The sequence below is a fragment of the Hemiscyllium ocellatum genome, chromosome 6 (genome assembly GCF_020745735.1).
Source record: "Hemiscyllium ocellatum isolate sHemOce1 chromosome 6, sHemOce1.pat.X.cur, whole genome shotgun sequence".
In the NCBI taxonomy this organism is placed as follows: Eukaryota; Metazoa; Chordata; class Chondrichthyes; order Orectolobiformes; family Hemiscylliidae; genus Hemiscyllium; species Hemiscyllium ocellatum.
Genome location: NC_083406.1, coordinates 74,470,885 through 74,491,416, shown reverse-complemented (window position 1 = coordinate 74,491,416; position 20,532 = coordinate 74,470,885). Strand labels below are relative to the sequence as shown.

Here is a 20,532-nt window from a genome sequence, read left to right as displayed (position 1 = left end):
ACGTTCTGGTGTATGTGCAATAGAATGGGCTGTGGGCATTAATGTGAAATCAGGATTTCAAATATGTGATTAGAGAAGGTGGGTGAGGGGGCGGAAAGAGTAAATAAAATTTTAAAAAGCCAGGTTCAGTACTTTGGCACTGGAAAAGCACAGCAGGTCAGACAGCTTCCGAGGAGCAGGAGAATCAATGTTTTGGGCATAAGCCCTTCAACAAGACTCTCCCACATTCCTGATGAAAGGCTTATGCTTGGAATGTCAATTCTCCAACTGTTTAGATGCTATCTTACCAGCTGTGCTTTTCCAGTGCCACACTTTTCCACTGTGTACACATAACACTTGAATATTATGAATTCATCATCTCCTCTTGACCCCTATTGTTATTATGACCTTTTCTCTGTGTTAGTTCTCTACAAGATATGGAAATGATTAATCTACTGATGCTACTGAAAGCCTGAAGGTTGAAAAACATAATTCTACAACAACTTTTTTGTTCCTTTGATATTGAATTCCTTGACTGTGTTTGTGTTCAAATTTGCTTATAGATTAATTAAATGAGGGAAGCTTATTTATCTACCACTGCTGTCATCGCAGAATCCAGGAATTACAGCATACTAAGTTATAGCGCAGAAGGAGGTCAATTCTCCTGTCGCCTTTATGCTGGATTTCTGCAAAAGCAATTTAACTAGTTTCATTCCTCACCACTTTCCCCTCAGTCCTACATGTTGTCTTCTTTCAGGGGCTTGCCCAATTTCATTTTGGGAATGACAATTAGAACCTGTCCTTTAGATTTTTCTAAATCAGTGACCATCAGTGACCATTATTCTGTTTAAAATTAAATCCTTTAACCTCCTTCTGATTATTGATACCAGACTAATCTTTCATAACTAATTATGATTCTTGAGTCATACAGCAAGGAAACAGACGCTTTGGCCTAACTCGTTCATGCCGACCAGGGTTCCTAAACTGAACTAGTCGTATTTGTTAGACCCATATCCCTCCAAACCGTTCCTATCTATGTACCTGTCCAAATGTCTTTTAAATGCTGTGACTCTACCAGCCTCTACCACTTCCTCTGGCAGCTCTCTCCATACACACTCCACTTTCTGCATGAAAAAGCTGCCCCTTCGGTCCCTTTTAAATCTTTCCCCTCTCACATTAAATCTATGCTCTCTAGTTTTGGGCTCCACTACCTGGGTAAAAGACCTTGACTATTCATCTTATCCATGCCCCTCATGATTTTATAAACCTCTAGAAGGTCACCCCTCAGCTTCCCTCACAATTACAACACATAAGTTGAGAGTGAGATGCTGGAAAAGCACTACAGGTCAGGCAGCATTGGACGAGCAGGAGAATCAATATTTTGGGTAAGAGCCCTTCATCAGGAATGAGGCTCGTGAGTCAAAGGGGTAGAGAGATAAATGGGAGGGTGGTGGGGTTGTGGGGAAGGTAGCTGAGAGTGCGATAGGAAGATGGAAGTGGGGGTAATGGTGATAGGTCAGAGTGGAGGTTGGAACGGATAAGTGGGAAGGAAGATCCACAGGTGGGACAGATCATGAGGGTGGTGCCGGGGTGGAAGACTGGACCTGGGATAAGGTGGGGGGAGGGGAAATTAGGAAACTGGTGAAATCCACATTGATGCCATGTGGTTAGAGGGTCCCAAAGTGGAAGATGAGGCGTTCTTCCTCCAGGCGACTGGTAGTTAGGGTGTGGCGATGGAGGAGGCCCAGGACATGCACGCCCTTGGCGGAGTGGGAGGGGGAGTTGAAGTGTTCGGCCACGGGGTGGTGGGGTTGATTGGTGCAGGTGCCCCAGAGATGTTCTCTGAAGCACTCTGAATATAGGCATCCTGTCTCCCTCATGTAGAGGAGACCACATAGGGAGCAGCACATACAGTAACGTGTGGAAGTGCAGGCAAAGCTCTGATGGATGTGGAAGGTTCCTCTTGGACCTTGGTCTACACATAAGTGTCTGCAGCTTGGGTCAGTTCCAATTAGTAGGAAACTCCTGGTCATTTCAGGAACCATAATTGTGACAGAAGCTGATGACTTTCTCCGCAACTCTTCCCCATACAGCATAGTTAAGGCTGAGTGTTCTGTGATTTAAGAAACTTTAACTAACAACTCTGTGCTGTTTGATTTGATACACTTGTGCTATACTCACACAATTTAACATATTAGCCTAAATGTTTTTTTTTCAAAACTATTTGGCTAAGTGAGATAACCGAGGTGTCAGTAAAGAATGCTCCACACTACATTCGGATCCTCTGGAAATTGTTGGAAAATAACAGGACCACTTTACTGCCAAACAACAGACGGTCAAATTCAACACTGTGGTTCTGTTCTCCGAGCTTGGAATTTGTGTTGCAGACGTTTCATCCCCTGTCTAGGTGACATCCTCAGTGCTTGGGAGCCTCCTGTCTGCACTGAGGATGTCACCTAGACAGGGGACGAAACGTCTGCACCACAAATTCCCAGCTCGGAGAACAGAACCACAACAACGAGCACCCAAGCTACAAATCTTCTCACAAACTTTGAACACCTATGGGCGAGAGACACTAAGACAAGCCAGAAAATGGGAATCCTGTGCCAACCGCCTAAGTGCCACATACGAAAATCACTGAGGATGTCACCTAGACAGGGGATGAAATGTCTGCAACACAAGTTCCCAGCTCGGCGAACAGAACCACAACAACGAGCACCCGAGCTACAAATCTTCCCACAAACTTTGGTCAAATTCAACTTCAATGGAGAAGAGGTTCAGGTGGTGTGTACAAATACCTGTCTTGCGTTCCACGGGCATTATGTAACATTACAAAATCATGAGATGTAAGAACATTAATCAATCTTTGGCCAGGTCACTGTTTTAGGCACGTCTTGTTCTTCCCTTATTTAAGAGAATAATATGAAAGGACAGAAGATAAGCGGTCTTACAGGAGATATTAACGTGCCTTGGCTATCACATCTTACTCACACTGAACAAATTCCCTCAGGATAGATTGTATAAAAATGACAACTATGAATGTCCTAAGGATACTGTCAACATGAATCAGTGGCATAGTGAACAATCCCCTTCACTTCACCAGCTGCAGCATTCTATAGGTTTAATAAATATGGAGGCATTGTTATAAAAAATGAGCTGATCCATTTCCTCCCAGCTGTGACTGTTCCATTTCATTTGAGGTAATACATCTCATGTTATTGACCTGTTCTCTTGAAGTTACATTTGCAAATGATACATCAGGGTCCCTAAAGCGGTGAATCGATCATGCTTCACTGTCAATGGTGAAATCAATTGTTAGCCCCTTGGTGAACTGAGAACAAAGCCTGGAATTTATTTGAAGGGGCAGCAGTGGAAGCTAGTATCATATTATCAGACATCTTACAACACTGTTCTTATTCTAATGAGGCACCAGCCAGATATGAACAATTACACAAATTAAGTACATGAGGACTAAAGTCTGGTTACCTTCTGAGGCAGTGCAATGCAATTATTACTGGAGTCAATATGCTACCATGCTGACCTCATTCCACTAGTCTACATAATTTACTACTTCCTGATAGCATTTCTGCTGGGTCGCCCTTTGTAACTTGAGTGTAATTGGAAAGTAATGGCAGCAATTGAGATAACTGCTTATCATAATAATTCAAAGGAGACAATGGATAATGTAACTTCAGACAAATGGGAAAATGTGCCGTGATATTAGCAGCAGAGGTACAGCAGGTCAAGTAACTTCCCTAATAAGACCTTATTTTAACCAATTCATTCTGTGCATTTCTAATCACAAAACAAAGAACAATCATGACAGCTGTAAGGCAGTATGGAGTGCTTTAGGATTACTACCAAGACAATACAGAGTGTTTTGTTTCTTTCGAACATATAGGAAATGGGACCCATATAAGCAATCCACAAGGGGAAATAAAAGTTATTACAATTCAGAATACATTTACCTTCAAGACAAAGTGCTTTAATGTAAGTCTTAATTGAGTTTTGATACTTATGTGGACATCTTTTGAAAAGGAGATTTCAGTTTCAGTGTCCCATGCTTTACCGTATGAGAGGGTGTTACTTAACATTACAGTCTACTGACATCATGGCTAGAGACTTCTGCTGCCAGTCCTACTGGGTTTCTCCAGCAAATTCCGTTTTTGCTCACGTCAAGATTAGTCACTTGCACCTCACTTCTGGGGTTCTGCTCTTTTGTTCACGTTCTGACAAAGGGCAGAATGAGGTCAAGAACCAAATGTCACTGGCAGAACCTGAACTGAGCGTCAATGAGCAGATGCTTCCCTTGCAAGTACTGCTTGATAGCGTGGTGTCAATGACCCATTCCATCACTGTTGCTGATGATTGACAACAGACTGACAGTGTGGTAATTGACCAGGTTAGATTTGTCCTTTTTTTAATGAAAGGACATACCAGACATTTATCCACATAGGTGGGTTGATGGCATTGTTATAACTGCATTGGAACAGCTTGGCAGCAGCTGTGGCTAGGTATGAAGGACAGGTCTTCAGCAATACTGCAGGATCATTGTCAACATTTGCATATCAAGTGTCTTCAGCTGTTTCTTAATATCACATGGAGTAAATTGAATTAGCTGACTTTAGCCTTATCTTCTGTACTGATGTGCTGGGCTCCCCTATTGTTGAAGATGGGGATAGTTATGAAGCCTCTATCTCCTGTTTGTTTGACTTGCATCACCATACACTACTGAATGTGACTGGATCTCTGCAGAGCTTAGATCTCATTAATAGGTGGTGGGATTGTTTCACCCTCTCTACTGCATGCTGCTTCTGCTGCTTGTTATGTAAGCGGTCTTGTGTTTTGCCTTCACTGGGTTGATATCTTGGACTGAAATTGGCAAAGTGTGACTTTCAAGAAGGCTTTATATTCATTTATGGGGCATGGACATTGCTGACTGGACCAGCATTTATTATCCATCCCTGATTGCTCTTAATAAGGTGGTGGTGAGCTGTTTTTTTGGACTGCTGCAATCTATTTGGTATAGGTAGATCCACAATGCCATTAGGGAGGAAGTTCCAAGATTTTGACCCAGCGACACTGAAGGAATGGTGATATCCTGGCCAGACAACAATCTTGCAATCAGTGAATGTTCACTGCACTCAGCTAACAACTGTTGGAAGCCAGTATCTATCAAGTCCTGTCTGGCTTGTTGTGTCTGATGCTGCATTGGTTGTCATGATGAAGGTGATTTTTCTCTTGCAGTGTTTCTCCTTGTTCACCACATCCCCTCTCTGCTTGCTCCAGCATGCTAGCATTATGTGACACACTCTGTATACTGCGAGGCCACTATAGACCAATCCAAGCATTAGAATTCATCGTCAACAAGCCTACTGTCTGTTCCACATTGGTCCTGTGTGTCACATTCTATTAACTCCACTTCAGTCAGGAGAGTGTGTAATGGAGTCAGCTGGCATGGTTGCTGAGGTAACTCTTGTCTCCAATAACCAACCTTGTGAGACATCCAGCCCTTGAAATTAAACATAAAGACTTCTCAAGGATATGGGCACCATGGCAACTCCCAGGGTAACTGGTGTAGACTTTTAAAATGTGGTACTGATAATCGCAAATGACTTGCACATGAATGGAATGAAATGAAGCCTCTTCTGTTGATGAAGACTGCTGCATTTTGATATGATGTTTCAACAGAAAATGTGTAAAGTCTACAGCACCTTGTCCCTGGGAGATGCTAAATTTGTTAGCAAAGCCTATTGCCCAGGCGACAGCCCTGATCTGGTCACAGGAAGACAACATGAAGCGCCAGGACTCAGCACAAATTGTATTAATAATAGCTTTGATATATTTGTGGGTTCAGGATTGAGAGGTCCCACATAGGTCTGTAGTGGAACCTTGGAAGCAGCCAGTTGCTCAAAGATTTGGTGCAGTTATCACCTTGACAACTGCTGGAATAAGATGGCTACCCACCCTTTCCGGTTGCAGGCGCAACTCCAGTGGGTGGTAGTGTTCTGTGGTAGTATCGCAGAGAATTACCAGTCTACAACAACACTGGGGGAAATGGCACTGAGAATGATAGACTCTGGGCTGAAATCTATATCCTGAGAGGAGCTTAGGCAGTAACCTTTTCAAATGACGGCCGCTCAGAAGCCTCTGGAAGTTCCTACTGGCCCTAGGCTTGCTTACACATCTGTTGCTCCTCAATTTCTCAGCAAGTTTGTGCCACTGTGGCCACAACAACATTGACTCCTGCCATAATCCATTGGTTAAGGTTCCAATGAACTCAGGTGAGGAATATCAGAAACAGAACTGGTTCTTAAAGATGTGAGAGATTAGCTTTTCCATCATTCCCAAATGATGGTTTAGCAAAGTTTTTGATGCAGTCAAACATAGAAAACTCCAACACGGGAGTTGGAAAACTCCAACACATGGATCTTTGACATGGAGAACCTCATTTCGATGAATGCAGCATAAGTCATGTCATGATAATACAGTACAGTGAGTGATTCCTGATACTTTGCTGTCCCAATCCCTCTCCAGCTCATCACTCAAGAAAAGCAGCAACGCATATAAGAGCAGGTGGGTGAATACTCACAGTTCAAGGTAAGAGGGAATCAGTTCCATGTCCTATGAGATCTTGGGATTTCTATTTGTAAATTGTGACTTCACAGAAATGGCTATTATCAATCTGTGATGACCAATGATGCAGGCATGATTGCTTGTGACCAGGACATGTATCCCCCCAGTTGGACGCTTATATGCAGGTTTCTATGATTACTGCTGTTTTCAATCTGTACTGTGTAAGTGCCTGAGTAATGCAATTGCCCCTTGAAAGGCCTCATGTCGCTCACAAGGTCAGCCCACCTGCTCAGACAGAAAATCAACCACTTACTCCATCCACTTTGGACATGGTTGCGGCTATGTTCCATTTCCATTGCACGTCATTCATGTGAGAATGGAAGGCAGTGCAGGTCATACTTGAAAGAGTGAGTCTCAGGCTCAGCCTGGTAATCAAGGGCTACTCCTAAACACTTCTTTATTAAGATCATCACTACTAAGCTTCCACATGTTTCTGCAAACCTCTCCAAATTACATCCTCATCTCTCAATGTTATGCTCTGATCCCCAGGCCTGCAGCTTAGTTATGCTAACCATTATGCTGCACTGTCCCAATGTGGAAATCAAGGTGGCGTGATAATTGATAGCCCCTCCTCCACAGCAGCAACCCATGTTCTTCAATGCCATATCAACTGTTTTGAGTTGTCCCTCTTCACAATTATTATCCCTGCTGCATTCCAGCATGCTGCTTCCAATGCTAGAATTGACTTTAACTTCCCTCGCACAGCAGCAGCCCCTGATTACCCTCCTTAACCTTCAATGAGCTGACCCCCAGGATTGACCATGGCCCATCTTTCTGACTGCCTTGGACATAGAGCCTCTGCTGAGGTATGATTGAACCCTGACTGATTGCTCAAATGCTCCCTGGGGGACTTACTGCAAATTCCTGATTGCACTGGACCAGCAGGACTGGCCATGGCCCATTCCCCTGACTGTAGGGATACAGATCCTGACTGCCCAAGCAGCTAACTGACTGTATCCAGGCTGCTGGGCTGATATTGAAAACTGCCCTTGACTTTCTGCACCAGTACCACCTGACTGAATGCTGTCTCTCTTGATCTAGCTGAGAATTTGAGGTGTGACTATTTGGTTGAGGTATGTGCAGTCAGGTTGCAGGCCTGACAGTGATATAGCACCATATCCATTGCTGACACAATGGTGTTTCTGCACTAAAAGGCAAGGCAAGACAGAAATGCTAAGTTAATGCGAATATTGCCTGGAGAATAAGCGGGGGCCCTGGTCAGATTGCTGAGATGGATACTTGTCTCTCTTTACAAAATGTCCTGACAGCAGCATTATAGTGAAAGGTGCCAAAGTATTCCAATATGTAGCAATGAAGTGAAAGCCTACACTGTAATTGGGTGGGAGATATACCATGGTGAGGCTGGTATTTATCGAATGCCAATCTCCATGGACTTGGGGTTTCGCCTGGTATTGCCCATGGAATGTGCCTGTCAATTTTGAGGATGACTGTCCAAAATCAAGTTCTGGAGAAGTGGTGAGCTGGAGTTGCCAGGTACCTGCTAAGGTATTCATGTCAGGAATAGTCATTATCTAATTTCGATCCCACCCAGGTGAGAATAGGAAAGTATCAATGAGGTAAGATTAGCTACTAATGACATGCAAAAACATGCAAATAAACCGTTCATTACCCACTTCCTGTCTTGATTTGGAGATGCTGGTGTTGGACTGGGGTGTACAAAGTTAAAAATCACACAACACCAGGTTATAGTCCAACAGGTTTATTTGAAAGCATTAGTTTCAGAGCACTGTTCCTTCATCAGGTGATTGTGATTCCAAATTAACCTGTTGGACTATAACTTGGTGTTGTGTGATTTTTCACTTTGTACTTCCTGTCTTGTCATTCAAAATGTGATTGCAGATTGGATTTCTTTTCTACATGTCGAGAATCTAATTTCTGCCAATCTTGCCATATTTTCCAAACTGACTCGCCATTGCTCATGTCTTTCTGGGCCTGGGAAGATTCCATCCTTATGTTCTGGTAGGCGTGGTGCTGCTCCTGACATGCCCTCCTGAACTCTTCATTGACCGTGTAAACTTGTTAATTTTCAAACTCTTAGAAATATAATAAGATATGTTTTTGAAGAAAGAATCTGCATACATGACACGTGATTAATAATGCAGCAGAGAAAGGTTATAAAGGATTAAACAATGTTCTTACATAAATTTTCCATATAAATGGAGAAATAATAACATAACAATCATCACACTAACATATTATTTCATTAAGGACAGATAAACATTCAATAACATTTCTGTTGTTTTAATCTATAGTACACCTACCTTTCACAAGGAAGTGGTTTGAGATCTGGACGGATTGCAACCATGGAAGAGCACATTTGCCGAGTAGGTGGAGAAATGGAAAAGTTGGAATCTAAGGAGCCAGTCTTCCTGTGGAGTGGCTCCATTCCCATAGTGCCTTGCATCTCACTTTCTAAAGGGCAAGAGCCAGCTCTGCCATGGCTTGAGACTGGAGGAACTTCAGGACCCATGGCCCCTTGCAGAGTATTCTCTGCTGCTGCCTGTGGGGAATCGTGAGTTGGAGATACAGATGGAGGGGAGCGGGATTTCTTCTTTCCTGATGCTCCTGACAGAAGTTTTAAAAGTCCACTTTTCTTCTCTTTCTGCAAATTAAAAAGTACCATTTTGTTTCTTTAAACTAACCAAGACAAGATATCAGTTTTATTTTTGAGCCTGCTTTTTCAATCTCTTTGCTTATTTGTACTTCTGTTTGGTCAATTATACTCAATTCTAGGCAGTCTGAAATCCCACAGCAGTCTTTTCATGCATGGCTGTTCTGCTACCATGAACTTGGAGTAATACGCAATCAAAACAAATACTGTGATCGGCACTCTTGCAGCCTATTGTGTACACTTAAACAGATTAATTCTAGCTTAAATATATAACCAGCTGTAACAGAGATAGGCATTATTCAACCTGGGTATGTCAAACTGTTACTTATAAATTACTTTCCTGAATGTAAAATGCATTAAAACATGTAAAACAGTAAGATACAACTTGGATCTTGCATTATCAAAATTACGAATATATATCTTGATGTTATTAACCAAACCCTTGTGCTCATGTATCTGAGACTTGTTCCATGGGGAAGAGTTAATAGCTGCTTATAGCTCACAGTTAGGAGACAAACAAATATTATCATCTTATATTCAGATATTATCACTTGCTTATCTTTTTTTCTTCTATCCAGCTGTAATCCTCTTCGCTGTCCACTACACCTCCAATTTTGGTGTCATCTGCAAACTTACTAACTGTACCTCTTATTTGGAATGGGCTGTTAAGGTTGACTTTACTGTGAATGAATAAACAAAAAGCAGGGGATTAAATTCTCCTTTTCAAATGTCCTTTTCGTGCATGATGACATTGGGCTGAACTTTGCTAGCTTAACTGTCCATTTTGGCAAGTTTCATGGAGGGTTTCTCTCCGTGATCCCTAGTAAGATTTTTCATGCTATTTTCCAAACACACGTCATTACCAGGCCTCTGCAGCACCCTGGTAAATGGTCCCTTATCCCTCACCAGATATGGGAATTCTCACCATTGCTGGAACTTTCTGACGTTCCTGGTACCAGTGCCATTTGTAATGCCCAGCCGCACACCAAGCCTCTTTCGAAGAGGAGAACCAAAGTAAAATGCTTCTCAGGGCACATTAGGTGACATGGCTCATTGCACATAATTCTTTTTTAGAATTGCTATTTAAGAAGCAAGCCACACATCTTTAGTCTCATCCCCTCTGGAACCCTGTTTAAGGGAATGGTACTCTTCCCAGTGCTCATTGTAGCCTAACATCTTCTCATTGTTCAATGTAGAACTATGAAAGTCTTCAAATGTTGTTTGAAAATGATTGCTTCTATTCAACAATAGCATAAGAGAAGGAAAAAATCTAACACACTGAGGCAGTATTTGCATCTGGCAACAAACAGGGACTATTTGCCTTATTAGCAGCAACAAATTTACCATTAATGCATGATCACTGATCAATGAACACATCCAGCTCCCAGCTACTGGAACTGAGTGTCAATCAACTCCTATCCAACTTGTAATGCCTGATGTTGCATCACTTTACTGTGCAGAAGATGATGTTCTTTCTCCTCCTTGGAAGACTGGCTCTGCTCTCCCAGCTCTACAGCATCATCACCTCCTCTTTTTGCCTGCTCCAGTTCTGCAGAATTTAGTATACTGGGATTATGTGGCACACTCTGTCTGGATTAGAATATAAACTCCAATCCCCTCCCCAGATTGATCCAAAGACTGGAATCTCATCTGCACTAGGCCTATCATCTGCTCCACCAAAAGAATGGCGGTGAAGAATGGGCTGCACTGAAACTATGCATGGCCGTGCATAATACATCATAGTCATGGTTACAGAGGGTAGTCTTTAGTCATAGAGTCATGGAGATGTAGAGCATGGAAACAGACCCTTTGGTTCAACTCGTCCATGCCGACCAGATATTCCAGCTTAATCCAGTTCATTTGCCAGCACTTGGCCCATATCCCTCCAAACCCTTTATTTTCATATATCATGCAGATGCCTTTTAAATGTTGTAATTGTACTAGCCTCCACCACTTCCTCTGGCAGCTCATTCCATGCACGTACCACCATCTGTGTGATAAAGTTATCCCTTTGATCCCTTTGAAATTTTTCCCCTCTCACCCTAAACCTATGCCTTCTAGTTCTGGACTCCCCGACCTCAGGGAAAAGACCTTATGTATTTACCCTATACATGCCCCTCATGATTTTATAAACCTCTACAAATTCACCCCTCAGCTCCCGAAACTCAGGGAAAGCCTATTCATCTTCTCCCTATAGCTCAAATCTTCCAACCCTGGCAACATCCTTGTAAATCTTTTCTGAACCCTTTCAAATTTCACAACATCTCTCCAACAGAAGGGAGATCAGAATTACACACAATATTCCAAAAGTAGCCTAACCAATGTCCTGTACATCTGCATCATGACCTCCCAAATGCTCTGTCTGAAAAAGGAAAGTATAGCAAACGCCGTCTTCATTATTTTATCTACCTGAGAGTTCACTTTCAAGGAATTATGAACCTGCACTCCAAGGTCTCTTTGTTCAGCAACACTCCCCAGGACCTTACCATTAAGTGCATAAGTCCTGCACTGATTTGCCTTTTCAAAATTAAGCAACTTACATTTATCTTAGTGTCCCAGTAATGACCCTGGTAAGGCCTGGAAACAAAGCAGGAATATGATAATTATCAAGCTTATAGGCATCACGAAAGCTTTCAGAATGCCTTGAGCAGATTTCTAAAATGTGTACTGATAATCACATATGACTTGCACGTTAATGGAATGGAACTTTTTTCTACTGATGAAGATAGTTGTGTAATATAGTGCTCTCACTGTGAAGTACGCACAGTCTATAGTACCCTGCATCTCAGCAAGCCAGCTACATTTGCAAAACCCAAGTTGCAGTACTGACCTTGTCACTGGGAAACAGGGGAAAGAACTGTGATCTTCTACAAATTGTACCAGGAATGGTCTTGATACAGTTGTGGATTGTAAAAAATGAGGTCTGCAGATGCTGGAGATCACAGCTGCAAATGTGTTGCTGGTCAAAGCACAGCAGGTTAGGCAGCATCTCAGGAATAGAGAATTCGACGTTTCGAGCATAAGCCCTTCATCAGGACTGAAAAATCTCACACGTGAAGCAACCATTTGGTCAAAGGTTTTGCACAGCTTTCACCTGGACATCCCCAGGATAAAATGACCACCCACTCCTTCAGATTGCAAATGCCATTCCAGCAGTTTGCACAGTTCTATGATATCTGCAGTGTGACATGACATTGAGACTCACTCAGCTGGTGGAAAAGGCATTGGGCAGCTTTGATTTTGGGCCTTCTGTACCTCATGCAGATCCTGAGGGATGTTCTGCTGAAATCCATTCAGTTAGAGGCTGCTAAGCAGCCACTGGAGGGTCGACTGGTCCTGGATTGCTCATGCAATTGTTGCTCCTCTATTTCTCTATGCCTTCAATACCCCCCCACCTGCCCTCCCCCCATGGCTGGATCCAATTTCAATGAACACACAAGGGATCACAAGTAGTAGACAGGTCTTTAGTAATGTTAGCAGACAGCAGTCATATCAATTACAAATCCTCACATACACTGGTACATGGAGGATTCCAACAAAGAGAGCCAGGCAGCATCTCTACATGGACCTCTGTTGTTGGGACTTCATTTCAATGAATTCAGCACAAACCCAAGCCATGCAAATAAAGTAGGGGATTGAAAGTGTTACACGACTAATGATACCTCATCTTTCGACTCCCACATCACCTCAGAAAGGCAGCATTGAAGATAAACGCATGATGACAAATACATGTAGTTCAAGGCGTGAGGAAATCAGCTTCACAGCTTGTGCAGCATACGAGATTTGGAATGTCATTGTGAATTGTGGCCTACAAGCAAGATTGTTAGAGTGATTATCTGTATTTCTAATCTGCAGTGACTAATTACATAGTCAAGGCTACTTGTGGATAGGATTTGTATCCAGTTGGACACTGCATGTATTTTACATGCAGGGTACTATGATTACTGACGATATCAACCTGTATTGTGTAAGTGTAACTGTATAAATGTAATTTCCCCTTGAAGGGTTTTGCATCATTCACAAGTACAGCCTGCATGCTCAGACAGATTAAAATAAACTTACTCTGCCAATTCTATTTTCCATTTTGAGAGGTTGGATAGCAATGCAGATCGCGGTTAGCACCACACTCAGCCTGGTAATCAAGGCAGCTCTTCCCCCACCCTGAACCTCTATGTTCCTTTCTTCCTTGCACTCCCTGTTCAGCCCATCAATACTGAGCTTCCAAACATTCCTACACAGCTCTTTGAATTATGACTACATTTCCCAACATCATTGCTAAGCCCTGGCCCTATAGCTTAGTCACGCCAACCATTTGTGCTGCACCATCTATTGATTGAGGTTAAGTTGGTTCTGAACATTTACAAACTCCTCCTGCAATCACCCATGCCCTCTAACGCATTCGCATCTCCCTCATTAATATCAGGAATATCTGTCCTTCACTATTATTATCCCTTCTGCATTCCCATGTATTGGCTCCAATCCACAGAACTGATTTCCCTAACTTGCCTACTGCGGCAGTAGTCCTTGACAACCCCATTGATTTTCATTGAGTTGACCCCTAGGACTGTCCTTGGCCCAATGTCACTGAGCACCTTGGATAGACTGCTTTGATTGATGTGTGACAGGATCCCAGAATGATCTTTGTCCATTTCCTCCATGAATCAACATGATTCTACAGACGGGTTGCACTGGACCTGCGAGATTGACTGTGGTCTATTTCCTGGACAATAGTGATACGGAATCTCTAACCCTGAACATTCAAGTGGCCAACTGATCATGCCAAGTCCTGATACTGGACTGATATCAGACAATGCCCTACTTACTGTGCCAGGACTGAATGCTATCTCCCTTATTCTGCCTGAAGACTACTCCCCTTAGACATTGAGACATGGCCATTTGGTTGATGTATGTGCTGTGTTTTGTAACATGTCCTACTGGCATATTGTGAAGGCGTGAGATTGACAAAGACTAATGACTGCTGATAACTATGATAAACTGTTGTCTGGCTTTATATCTGCAATAAAACCATGGCAAGACAGGAGTACACTGAGCCTTTCAGTTCTGGCTGAGGGGGCAAAGCACAAAATGTTCAGGCAAAGTGGAGATGTTGGGAGCACCAATATAGCTACACAGTGGGTCAGTGCGAAGACAGTAAGCAAGGAGCCCTGAGATTCACCCTGGTAAATCTATCTGACTCTGGCAGTGGCATTATGATAAAACGTGCCAGTGAACTCCAAAGTGCAGCAGTGAAGTGCAGAACCATATTGAACATGGGTCAGAAATGTGCCAGGAGCTGGTATATGTCCAATGCCAATGACCGCACAGAGAAGATGCAAGCAGTAGCTGTGACCACACTCAGAATTGGCAGAGTAAATTTATTTTTAATCTGTCTGAGCATGCGGGCTGTACTTGTGAATGATGTGAAACCCTTCAGGGGCAAATTGCATTTACATAGTGTTACGCTTACACAGCCCTGAGATATCTGTAACTGCTTTCAAGTTGGAGTCCTGGAGAAGTGAGTGGCAAACTGGGATTGGCATTTCCCCACTCTGACTTTCTTGTGGGGAACTGTCACCATCTCGTTGCCAACTGGCAGGTGGGCAAGTAGGAAGTTGCACATCAACAAGCCAATTTTAATAGCATTCAGTAGACCTCCCATGAGATTCTCATCTTGTTTGGAGAATTGGACATTTTTTCCTTGAGGTTAAGAATTTAATTTCTGTAGCTCTCACCTATTTCTCCAATAGACACACCACTGCCCATCTTATTTAGGGGCTGGGAAGATTCAGCCCAATGTGTTTAAGCAGCAGAATTGTGTTTCATTTTACAGGAATTAAGTCACACATTTGGCTTTCAATTAACTTGATAACTTCATAAAAGTGCAAAGATTCCTTTCGGAAAGGCTATGCTTTCTACAAAAGTCTTGCATAATTTCGTGGCTCAGACTGCTGGACAGGATTTAGAGAATGATTCAGTGAACCTCAATTGATTATTCTATAGTAAAACATTTTCCTTCCTGTCCTCAGATACATTTTAACGCTGGGTTCCATAAAAAAAACTTCCTTTTCTTTAATTAAACTGCAAAACTCCACAACTAATCTTGATGGCCATAGTGGCAGAATATGTACTTTTAATTCAAAATCTTCTTTGGGAAATTAATATACAATCTGTGCAAGAAAAAGGTCTGTTAAAGAAACATTGCCATTTCTCACATGGTCTTACCCACTGGAACAATTGTCATGTCTTTTTTATTGGGCTCCAGCTTTATAAAACTGTACCAAAAATCTTTTATTCTTTGCAGAGATGATGAGTCTTTTAAAGAAAAACCTATTTCTAAATTTTAATATCAACGTTTCAGAATGAGTTTAATTCCTAGAATTTAAGTGAAGGATTTCACATTTCCTGAACCTGATCTGTTTACATATCTCTGCTCATTTGTGGCACTATTCAAACAAAGCAAGTGAATTTCAGCTAACCCTTTCTTTCTGGAAGGATACTGTTCAAACTGTAGCCTGGCCAGGGTAGATGAAATTCAGCCAAACGTGTCTACTGAGCCTGAATGACAAATACTCAATTTACAACTCACTAATGGAGTTAATTAAGGGCTGCTGGATAGCAGAAGATTGTTGAAATGTCAAGCCAGGGGCCTAATCTGAGATTTCAGCATCACTGCTTCCTAATAATTGGATTTTGCCAGTTTTCTGTCAGGCACTTGGATGGGGCCACTTGAGATAGAAATGTGCCTTGTCTCAACTGAATAGCTTTACAATATTAAATACAGAGAAGGGTAAAGTAAATCGCTCCTCCCTCTTAGCTATAGAAAGGTGTCTATGAGAAAGCATCGGCAATTCACAAAGTAAATGCAAAGGATCAAAACATGAAGCATTTCGTAATTGGTTTCTGAATTGCTTCAATCATCACCACTTTAAGTATGGAAGGAAAAGAAAATTGAAACACTGCTGTTTAAGCTAGAATGCTGCACTGAGAATCATTTGCAAGAATGCATATCCAATGGTGGGGTGCACTCAGCAATAGTCCCATGGGATTCTGCTAACAGTGTGTCAAAATTCAGTTATATGGCAATTGTACTGCCCTCCTAACACATTTCTTATGAATACCTAAAGGATATCTAGAGGTCTAACCATCAATACTGATACCAACTCTTCCATGAGCTCAGGGATCCCAAGAAGCAGAGAACATTTGTGACCATGTGCTTGGTTTTGTTGGAAGTTCTATGAATATTTTCTATCACCTTGATTTACTTGCACACTTTCTTGGACACTTTAAATCAGGCAATAGAACTCTCAGGTCTGCAGATGCTCTCAAATTGCTGCCAAGGTCAATTTTAGACCAAAATCTACATTTAAAGTTTCTTTTTAATGGGGATTCAATTTAATGTCGCATCCAAAAAACAGTACATTCAGCAATAGAGTGCTTGCTCATTGCTGCACTGGAGTGGCAGCCTAGATCCTGTGAACAAGTCCTGGAGTGAGACATGAACACAGAATATTCTGAATCAGTGATGAGAGTGTTTGGGCAGAACTCGGGACTGGACTGGAACTCATTTTATTTTGTTACGTCCATCTAGTCTGAAGAATAATAGTATCTTCAGTCCCTGTGCCTTGCCTCTCAAGAATGTGTCTGGATTACTGTGAGGTTAGTTAATTCTCATACCAGTGTTAGGCATCCCCACCACAATGAGAACATTTTGGACATTTGCCAAACGAAGTGTCTTTATAATGAAACTGTTAAGAGATGCTAATGTAACTGACTAATAAAGTACTTCAATACAGTCCTATCCATCCCCTTTAGTAAAACAAACTCCGAAAAGAAATCACACTGCTGAAAGTTTGACTAATGATCCCAGGCATTACATTCCCAGATGGGTTTCATTTCCCTTGCTCTGAAAAAAACATGTGTATATTAGCCTCAGTGCAGGCTCTAGTCTGGAAGCATTAGAAGGCTAAGGAAACACTTCATCTAGAAAATCATCTAATGACCTCATGCCTCTCAAGGACAGGTCGATGAAAGTTAAGCATCTGACATATCCTGACAGAAACTGCCGGGGCTCAATGTAGCCCGGCCCTGCCAATTTCCCATGGCAATAATACATGACAGCCTGACTTACAGCTGAAGTTCAGAGCTGGTCCAATAGGAATGCAACTTCTGAAAATTTTACAAGGCCTGTCAACAGCGGAGAAATGATGGCTTAATACTTCGACATTGAATATTTTTCTGAGGAAACCAAAAATCTAGCAGACCACCTTTGTAGGATCAGTGAAGACCAAGAGGGTCCTTGAAAAGGTTGCTGAAACAAGCAGCAGCTTAATATGGCAGTATTTTTTAAAGGAGCTAAAAATTGCTGAAAGGTCTTCTCAGCTTAGCCATGAAAAGCTTTGCAAAGGCAGAATTTGACAGAAACAGGTCCAAGATGGGAGAGCCTATTTTGAAGTGTAAACAGGAAGTTTTGGCCAATAAATCAGGCAACCAGCTAAACTCCGAAACTAATCAATACTCAACTCAGAGGACAGAATCCTAAAAGGAAGTTGAGGCACTGCCTCTGAAATTTGAGTGATTCTAGATGATGCACTGAGGCAAGGGCATCAGAAGGTGAAGAGGACAGTGCATTGAAATGGCACAGTTAAAAATCACACAACAACTGGTTATAGTCCAACAGGTTTATTTAGAAGTACAAGTTTTCAGAGCATTACTCCTTTGCCAGGTATCTAGCTCTGAAAGCTAGTACTTCCAAATAAGCCTGTTGGACTATAACCTATTGTTTTGTGATTTTTAACTTTGCTCACTCCAGTCCAACACTGGCATCTCCACATCATTGAAATGGCAAGGCAGAGAAGTAGAATCATTATTGCGGGCAGAGTACAGCCATTCTAAACTGTGTTCATCTAATCTTCATCATTATAACTAATCTTGTTTTCCAACATTTTCATATTTTCTTTTTATTTCTATCTTCTTCACTTTTTAAAATAATCTTGAAAGGCTTTTACTAGCCCATGCTTTCAACAAACCAACTCAGATCAAAGATTCTGGGTCAAACCTATTCTTCCCTTTGTCTTATAACCGAGATCCTCTTGCACAAAACTTTCAGTTGTTGCGATTTAATTGATTTTTGTTTTTAACAAAGAGTCACAGTTATAGAGGTGATGTTATTTATCCGACAGCTGGTATTTTCCCTAGATATTAACTAGAGGACAGGTGAAGGAATTAAATAAAACCAACAACAGCTTACATGTGTGCAAACACATTAAGAATTTAAGCACAGAAATTGTCATGAGACTAACACAAATTTCAATAGGCTCTTTTTTTTGCACCAATAATTCTAAGTTTTGGAACATGGCCAGTAGTCTGGATTGATTTATGATTTGCTTGTCTTTTGTTTTTCTTTATCACTTAAAGAGGGTGGGTGAGTTGCTGAATGAGCTATTAAGATAGCAGCAGTGAATCATTGCAAAGGGTACAGAAATGAGAGATTTAATTCATGTTCACAAAATCATAACACTCGTTTTTCTGAAATTCCACTTCTGACGTAGTTGGAGGTACAAAAACAAACTATCTCAAGTCGTTATTTATTATTAAATAATTTTATGCATTTTCTATTCAATTCTCTATCATTGATATGGAGGTGTCGGTATTGAACAAGGTCAGAAGTTACAATGACACCATGTTATAGTCCAACAAGTTTATTTCAAATAACCTGGTTTTGTGTATCTTTGGACCTTACTGTTTCAAGATTTTGGTTATGGTTCTATGATACACCATGTATAAGTGAATTAGATTTTGGGTTCATGGAATGCAGCTTTGAAGCTGACAAATGATACAATAGTTGGTAACTTTATGAATAGCGAGGATAACAGTAGCAGATTTCAGAAGGACTGAGACAAACGATGAAACAAATAGATACATGATAGGTGCAATTTAAGTCAGATTAATAAAGTTTATTTTTAAATTCATTCATGGGATGTGGGCATCACTGGCTAGGCCAGCATTTATCGCCCATCCATAATTGTCCAGAGGGCAGGTAAATGTCAATCACATTGTTGTGGGGTCTGGCATCATGTAGGCAAAACCAAGTAAGGATGGCAGTTTCCTTCCCCAGAGGACGTTAGTGAACCAGATGGGTTTTTCCCAACAATTGATTCATAGCCATCATTAGACTTTTAATTCCAGATTTTTTTCTTCTATTGAATTCAAATACCACTCTCTACCATGGCAGGATTTGAACCCAGGTCCCCAAATATTACTTGGGTCTCTAGATTAACAGTCCAGCAATAATACCACTAGGCCATCATCTTTCCCAAGTGACACATTTTGGGAGAAACAACATGGAAAAGCAGTCTCCTCTAAATGGTACTCTTTTATAGAACAGACCGCATAATTATAAATCTTCAAAGGTGACAGAGAGAGTTGATCAGGTAATTAAGAAAGTGAATGAGAATCTTCTCGTTGTAAATAGGGCATATTGTGCACAAGGTGTCACCAAAACTTTAAGATTTCTGGTTTGGTTTCAATCACAGGATTGTGTACAATTCTGAAGACCATCATTAGTAAAGAACTCAAGGCCTTGGGGAGAATATGGAGAAGATTAATCAGCCTGATACCAGGAAAAGGGGACTTCACTCATGAAGAGAAATTGGGGAAGGTTAAGGGGAAAGTATCTAATGGTGACCTTCAAAATTGTGACACTGCTGTCACTTGGGCAATTATGTTGGGCAACATATATTGACATTTCCAGCAACATTCAGATTGTGTGAAAGAATTGAAATTTCTGCTGGCAAGTGCTATGATAATTTAACATTATAGATTTTTAAGGATTGGGAAAAGAATTAGAGGAGAAAACAGGAAAACGTTTCTTCATAATAGGCTTGTAGGATCTTGAACGTAAAACTGAAAGGGCAGCAGAAACAGAATCCTATGAAGTTTTAGATGGAACTGGACAAGCACTTCAAGAAGACCAATTTACAGGACTTTGGGGAAAAAGTGCTGTTTACGACTCTAAATTGAACAACTCTTTCATAAAGCTAATACAGCCATTTTGTGTTGATTGGTTTCATTTTATGTATTTGGAACAATGAAACAGTTGGTGTATAAACAAATAAGTACAGAAATTGCTCAGCAGGCCTGGCAACATCTGAAAAGAGAAAGCAGAGTCAGTGTTTCAAATCCCGTGAGTACGTGCTGGTACAGAGTTGCCTGTTTCCTCACCACTAGGGGGTGCAACTAAGGGAGTTGCTGAAATCTATCCATTTGTGGGTGTGACAATTAACCAC

The 20,532-nt window shown here is 41.5% G+C and overlaps 1 protein-coding gene across 3 annotated transcripts in view; it reads right to left on the bottom strand.

Moving 5' to 3' along the window:
• Positions 1 to 20,532, bottom strand: part of LOC132816445 (E3 ubiquitin-protein ligase SH3RF3-like) — a 370,186-nt gene that overhangs the window by 5,932 nt on the left and 343,722 nt on the right. For all 3 annotated transcript variants that reach the window (XM_060826038.1, XM_060826037.1, XM_060826039.1), the window contains one exon: positions 8,898 to 9,238. In XM_060826038.1, coding sequence (XP_060682021.1) covers positions 8,898 to 9,238 — 341 coding nt within the window. The remainder of the gene's footprint in view (positions 1 to 8,897; positions 9,239 to 20,532) is intronic.